Source organism: Octodon degus, unplaced genomic scaffold (genome assembly GCF_000260255.1).
Source record: "Octodon degus isolate 3935 unplaced genomic scaffold, OctDeg1.0 scaffold00028, whole genome shotgun sequence".
Classification (NCBI taxonomy): Eukaryota; Metazoa; Chordata; class Mammalia; order Rodentia; family Octodontidae; genus Octodon; species Octodon degus.
The window spans coordinates 18,816,637-18,824,349 of NW_004524604.1; the positions used below are offsets into that span (position 1 = coordinate 18,816,637).

Genomic DNA, 7,713 nt, shown 5'->3' on the forward strand with positions numbered 1-7,713 from the left:
GAATATATGCAGTGTATTATTTGTTGAAACTGTACTTCCGATTTGATTTGAAACTGTCTCATTGCTATCTGTTTATCAATAAAACTTTGGAAAAAAAGAAAAAGAAAAAAAAAAAAACATGACGTATCCATTAGGGTTCTTTGTTGCCCTCGATGCTCAGTGGTAGAGTATGTGTTTACCATACTCGGGGCCCTGGATTCAATGTATAAAATGGGGGGTGGGGGGCGGGGAAAGATCAGTCTGTCTTTGGTTTAAAGATCTTCCATGTTAATGTCCTAAGAGACTGGAAAACAAAAACAGAAACCAGCCCTTAAAAAAAAAAAAAAAAAAAAAGCAGCCCTTCTCAATTGAAGTTACATGATAAATATTTCATTAACAGACTGGGCGTAGTGGCTTGTGCCTGTAATCCCAGCTCTTGGGAGGCTGTAAACAGGCAGTTCACTACGAGTCCGATCAGGTAGTGAGACCCTGAACACCCTGTAGACCCTTCCCTAAAAATAAAAAAATAATAAAAATAGAGAAAGCAAAAAAAAATTTCATTAAGTTTGTTAGTGCTTTCATGCCAAGAATGTTTTCTTATAAAATTCTCTTTCTACAGAGATTTCGCTAATAACCTGTTTCTACTTTTGAGCCCAGTTAAAGCAGAATTGTTTTCTACTGAATTTTTCATTAACTGCAAGTTTTTTAAAATGTAAAATCTATAGTGAATTGGAAAAAAATAAAGATAACTCTTATTTTTCCTATTTCTGCCTTAGTCTTCCCTATTGCCAGACATTATAAACTGTACCATTATTTATCTACTTGATTCATTCAAAACCTGGGGCATATTCATGAGCATTTTATGTAAGATTCACATACTACAGCTATAAAATTAGTGAACTGTGGCCTATTTTGCCAAAGCTGAATCTCAGTCTAAGCCAGAAGTTATAAAACAAAATGTAATTTTGGGCTTAATAAATATTATTTTCTGTGCTGTCAAAAGAAAAGTTTATCTCAACATCTAATCTAGAGAAACATGTACAGTGAACTCCTCTGTATACAACCTCCTATTCTCCCCTTCTTGACAGTGCCTGTAGTTTAGAGAAACCTAAATTAGATGTCTCGACTTCAACCCATGCAACTTTCTTCTAGACTTAGAAAATACTCAAATTGCCATTTATTCTTAACTCCTTTGCTTTCCATTTTTCCTGCCTGAATATAAGATTTTGAAAAAAGGAATTGTTACATAGAGTAGTCACATTCACAGTTTTTTTATTTGAGTTTATTGGTATATTGTAGATATACATGATGATCACATCATAGAGAATTTATACTTATACATGATACATCTTGATTTTTTCCCATTCCCCCCCTCCCTTCAACCCCTCATCCCTTATCACAGTTTATAATAAAATAGTAAATGCTTAAAATTAATTCGACATTTTAATATATAAGTACAAAACACATTACCTTATTTAATTTGTAATGCAACATATGTAATACGTGCTTTCTGTGCTTTCATGAAAGTGCCTGTTTCGCAAACTCAAAGGGGTTAAGATTAAGATTATACACTAAAAACTGAAAATTGGAGTTGAGCTAGTGGTGCACACCTAAATCCCAGCATTTTGGAAGGCTAAGACAGAAGAATGACAAGTTTGAACCTATCCTTGGACAACTTAGAGATCCAATGAGACCTGACCCAAAATTTAAAAATGGGGCTGGAGATATAGCTCAATAAGAATACCCTGAGTTCAGTGCTCATGGCAAAATTGGGATTCCACCCAGTTTTGACTGACTTAAAGCTCATTTTCATTTCTTTAGATCCTTTCATCAAGAAAAAATTAACTGTTCCCTGAGTTCAGTCCTCATTTCTGAAGAAAAAAGAAAGAAAAAAAAAGAACAAAAAATAAAACATTAACTTTCTTTACTTTGGGAATACCTAAAATGGCATGGTCAGTGATAGTTTGCCTGCAATTGTTAATCCCAGTGGATTTGCACCACTTTGCTGTTATTACTGCAGAGGATATTGATCCTTAAATCAGACCACTGTTTTGACTTTTTGTTCATCTGGTGTTTTTAACACTTAGCTCTATTACAGAATAAGGACAGTTGTCTTTCCTATTGTTTTTTTCCATGTTCTCTCCAGGAGATTCTGATGTGAAACATCCCACCCCAGTTCAGCCCACGGTTCAAAGGCTTACAGTTTTCTCGTTGTACTGTATTGTTTTTAATTATATCTTTTCATGAGGGCTGTAGCTCAGTTTCATTAACTTCTTTAAATACTAGATACGAAAATACATATTTTAAAAACCCTTGATTCAGTACATATTTATTTCCAATTTTCTCTTTGGGTAAAATATAAACAATATTAAATAATGGGATTATCTTTTTCACAAACTTGCTCTGTGTAAAACTAACTATTTTTTTTGTTGTTTGTTTCCTCTTAGGCTGACTATTTACAACCCAAGTTGTTGGGCATTTTGGCTTTTTTTAACATGCAATTATTAAGCTCCAGTGTTGGTATTGAAGATAAGAAAATGGTAAGTTGAGTTCCAAAGAGCTAGGATAGAATTTATGTAAAAAATGCAGTAGACATTACTTTGGCTTTTGTCTACAAACATTCAAAGAACAAAATCAAATATTTGATATTATATATCATTGAATACTTTTATAACCTTTTGGGAGTTTTCTTAACTGCTGATCACTATAAGTCATTTCATTAACTGCCAGATTTTTTATAGTGCTCTTAAATTCAAATGATTTTAGTCTCTGGGCACGGTGGCATATATCTGTAATCCCGTACTTGGGAGGCTGAGGCAGTAGCATCACTAAGTTCAAGGCCAGCCTGGGCTACATAGTGAGTTTAGGAACAGCCTCAGCTGTAAATAGCAAGACCTTATCTCAGGGGGAAAAAAAAATCAAATTATTTCAATTTAATTCAATTTATATTTTTGTTGAGCAGCAGTTGGAGATAGGCATGAAGAAAATTAAATATGTATCATATCCTTAATAAATTTGAAAATTTACTGTTCTACATGACCACTAGATCAGAATACCAAATCACTTTGCTGGGAAACAAAAAGCAGAATTCAGCTTATATTTTCAAATTCTTAATTACCGTATAAATTCATAAATTGAGTTAGCCAACACTTACTAGACAGACTCTGTATTATCTGCAAATGGGTGGCACTCTGATATTTGTTTTTTTTTTTTTTTAAATGTATTTAATACAGGCTCTATAGAGTTCACTACACAGATCAGACTTATAGTGATCCTCCTGTTTTCAGCCTCCCAAATTCTGGGATTACAGGGCAGGCCACCACGCCCAGTCTTAATCATGGCGCCAGGCTGGGAGCTGGCACAGCATGCTGGGGATTGAACTCCAGTCACTGTTCACCTGCTTCTGGCAATTTATTTATGAGCTTTTTTTTTTTTTTTTTTTTTGAGATGGAGTCTTGCTGAATCACTAGATTGCTCAGGCTGGGGTCAAACTTTTTTTTGTCTTTTTGAGACAGAGTCTTACTATGCAGTTCAGGTTGGCCTTGAGCTCACTGTGTAGCCCACGCTGGTCTCAAACTTGCAGCAATCCTCCTGCCTCAACCTCCCGAGCACTGAGATTATAGGCATGCACCACCACACCTGGGTCTTATAAACTCTTTTAAAGTACTACTTACTTCATAGGCCTTGAATAGTTTGATATCTTTAATGACGTTGATGGGTCCCAAACATGTCAGTTCTGTGAGGGTGAAGATGATGACAACACTGAGAACTGGGCTTCGATTCAAGGATGACTTTCCTGAATTATGCTGCAGGTAAATGGCTGAGAGTTGTTGTAGTTGTTGTTGTTGTTTCCATTTCCCAATAATAGTAATTTGAATTCTTATCTCTTTGAGAGAAATTAGGTTCAAACCATGTAAAGGTAGAAAGGCTATTTGTGTTGAAAAGGGATTGTATTTATTTCTTTAAAAATATTCCTAACATAGTAGGAAACAGAAGCGTTATTAGGGGCCAGAGAGATAGCTCAGTAGTCTAAACTCTGCCTAGAAAATGCAGGGATGCAAATTCAGTCCCCAGTACCACATGCCATGCTGGCCTGCGCTGGCCTCCGCAACCCAGCAAGGGGGAGGCTGAAACAAGGATAATCACTACAAGTTCAACCTGCATAGGGAGACTGTACTAAATATATAACATTAAACAACAACGAAAAACAGTATTAGTGGACTCCTATGTCCCTATTCCCTACCTCATCAGAAGTCACTAGTGTTTCTAATTTTTTGTATTCAGCCTCCAACTTTTTAGGTGGAGTATTTTAAAGAAAGTCCCCAAATCACATCATTGTCCAAATATATCTAATAGATAAAGTTATTAAAAAATGACCATCATAAGCTTTACTTGCAGAATTAGTGAGAATTCTTGATATCAGCTAATACTCAGACCATATTCACGTTTCTTCCATTTGTCTCAAAAAGTTTGTCCCGCCGGCCAAATAGCTCAGTGGATTATAGTACCTACAAGCAGGCTCGGGCCCGGAGGTTCAATCCCTGGACCTGCTCCATTGGCCTCACCCCCATCCCTGGGCTCTCTGAGAAGGCAGTTGAGACTAGATGGGGTGGTGTGTGCCTGTAATCCCAGCACTTGGGAGACTGAACAGGAGAATCACCGAGAGTCCATTCTAGTAGTAAGACCCTGAACACCCTGTAGATCCTTCCCTTAAAAAAAAAAAGGCATTTTTCCTAAAGCATGTTGGTTTATTTGAATCGAAGTCTAAAAAATCTCCTATATCACACATTTGGTCTTTGGCTTCTTAAGTACCTCTTATAAGAAGACTTGTAGGAGCACAGAGTGGTATGCACATGAGTGATGCTAAGTGAAATGTCTTCTACCCCCCAAAAAAAAAAAAAAAAGAAGACTTCCCTTTTAAATTCCCTTCTTATACATCTATATTTTTTCATTCCCCTAAAATTTTGACATAGAGTTTGGCTGATTACTGATTTAAGTTTTTTTTTTTTTTTTTTTGGATGGAACCAGGGAATGAACTTAACCCTTGCACTTAACAGGCAAGCCCGAATTCTACTGAGCTGTCTACCTGGTCCCCCGATTTAAGTTTTTATCTCTTCCTTCCTTCTAGTATTTCCATATGAATTGAGAAGTTAGATACAGATGCTTGATTAGGTTTTTTTTTAATGAAAAAGTAAAATGCTTCATAGTTGAGGCTTTGTACTTGTGTTCTCTCCCAATATGAGCCACATACTCTCTTAACCATCCACATTTAGCCAAGATTAGTCAATAGACTTCAGTGTTGTCCATATGAATCCATCTAATATAAAATTGTACTCGCAGTTCATCTAGCATTAATTAATGATGCTAAATCCAATTAATTCTTTTTTTTTAATTTTTATTTATTTATTTTTTTTTTTGTGTGTGTGTGTGTGTGTGGCCAGCTCAGCCCACCAGGGGGCGGGCGGGCTGGCATGTGGTGCTGGGGGATCGAACCGTGGTCCCTGTGCTTTGCTAAGCTTGTTGTAAGTAGGTGCTTTAGACCACTGAGCCATCTCACCAGCCCCTCAATTAATTCTTTGAGAGTCTTCTTAAACGGAATAAAACTCACTAAAAATTGATTTATTCAGAAATAGTTCATATAGACAAAGCAATTTATATACGGTAAGTGTGATAAATACTTGGATATTTATCAGTTTTTAAAATGTAAATTATGTGCCCTACCAACATCCAATGAAAGTTTTGCTTTCTTTTATTTTTTATTCTTTTAATCACTTAAACACTTATCTGATAAATTTTAATCCATTAAAATCACTATTTTTGTAACCTAAATTTTCCACCTATAGCCAGTACAAGTCTCTTCCAGTTGGCATTATGGCTTTTGCTAGGACACTATTAATTCTGTAGATTCTCTGCTTTCTAGCATGATGAAATGCCCTATATTCATGTTGTACATTTCTGACCCTGGTCCAGAATCAGTAATTTTTTAAGGCACCCTAGCTCTAGTTCCTTTGGACACAGATTTTTTTATTTGGCATTCATTGGACCTACCCATTTCTATTAAATTATCTTTGCTTATAAATTTAAGTAAATAGAACAATTAGAATATTTATATATTTTATAAAGAAAAATCATGAATTATAGGTTTCCAATTCAAATAAGAGATTATAAACTTATAGTGGTTGTTTTTTGTTTGTTTGTTTGGTTGGTTTTTGTTTTTTTTGAGGAACTAGGGATTGAACTCAGGCCCTTGCGCTTGCCAGGGAAGCACTTATTCTACTGAGCCATCTCTCCGGCCCCCTTTTAGTGGTTTTATATTTTATTTTCTATATACTTTTATTTTTTTCTCAGTGATTTACAATTATACATTAATTTACTTTTTTCTTCCTGTCTAGATACATGATGCTTAAAGTGACGATTTAAAAGCTACTGCAGGGCCCAGGAGATGGCTCAGCAGATTATGTGCCTGCTCGGCAAGCCCAAGGTGTCCTAAGTTCAGTCCCCAGTAACACAAATAAAATAAAATAAAAGCCACTGCTAATAACAACACTACTGCATGCAATTTTTGCTTCTTAGTGGTTCTTCTTATCCTTTAAAATGTATCCTATTAAAAAATATATTGTCAGAATTAATGTGTTCTAAAGTCATGGGAAGTGATTCTTTTCTGTGTGCATGTGCCACCAACTTGATATTCAGTTAGTTCCAGTTGTTCCAGTTTGTTTAGAACGTTTTAGGAGTAAAGCCAAGTGTAGTATGTATTAAGTGAAGTGAGAGGATTGCAAATTCAGCGCCAGACAGGGGAACTTAGTGATTTCTCAAAAAGAGAAGAATAAAAATTAGGAGTAGCTTTCCCCTTCTATTTTGTTTGTTTTAAAAGTCATTTAAAACATTTGCATAGTCTCAAATTCAAATCTGTGTAACAAGTTATACTCAGAGAAATGTAGCTTTTATTCTTGACCTCTATAGGAATCCTTTTAAAATAATTTTTATATATCCTTGCTATTTATTTAATTTATTTTTTTGGTACCAGAGATCAAACTTGGTAGCACAGATACTTCTTGACTTGGGGTTAAATTCTTTTTTTTTTTTTTTTGCGGAACTGGGGATTGAACTCAGGCCCTCATGCTTGCCAGGGAAGCACTTATTCCACTGAGCCATCTCCCCGGCCCCTTAAATTCTTAGTAAACCCATGAAGTTGAAAATAATCACAAGTTGAGAATCTTTTTAATGAACCCAGACATTGTAGCTTATCTTTTTCTTTTTTTTTTTTTGCAGAACCAGGGATTGAACTCAGGCCCATGTGTTTGCCAGGCAAGCACTTATTCTACTGAGCTACCTCCCTGGCCCCGAGACATTGTAGCTTATAGTTGCATAACTCAGATAAGCTCAGAAAATTTACAGTACAGTTGGGCAAAATTGTCTAGCCCAAAGCCTATTTTATAATAAAGTGTTGAATGTCTCATAATTTCTTGAATACATACGATGTAGAATAGGGTATCTGTTGTTTATCCTTATGATTGTATGGCTGACTAGAAATTGTCTTATGCCATGCTGATATCATACAAGAGACTTGTCCTATGTATTGTTGTCCTAGAGAAAGATGTAAATTAAAAATTTGAAATGTGATTCATCCTAATTGTGTATAACATTTACTCTGTTGTAAAGTTAAAACAAAAACTTTAGATTGAATTGTTATTGGAGACTAACTGCACGTGCACATGCACACATCAGTTTTTT

At 35.5% G+C, this 7,713-nt stretch overlaps 1 protein-coding gene across 1 annotated transcript in view; it reads left to right on the forward strand.

Annotated features, from left to right (window-relative positions):
• Positions 1-7,713, forward strand: part of Atr (ATR serine/threonine kinase) — a 146,029-nt gene that overhangs the window by 49,270 nt on the left and 89,046 nt on the right. The window contains exons 17-18 of the mRNA XM_023712951.1: positions 2,427-2,519; positions 3,661-3,791. Of these exons, the coding sequence (XP_023568719.1) occupies positions 2,427-2,519; positions 3,661-3,791 (224 nt within the window). The remainder of the gene's footprint in view (positions 1-2,426; positions 2,520-3,660; positions 3,792-7,713) is intronic.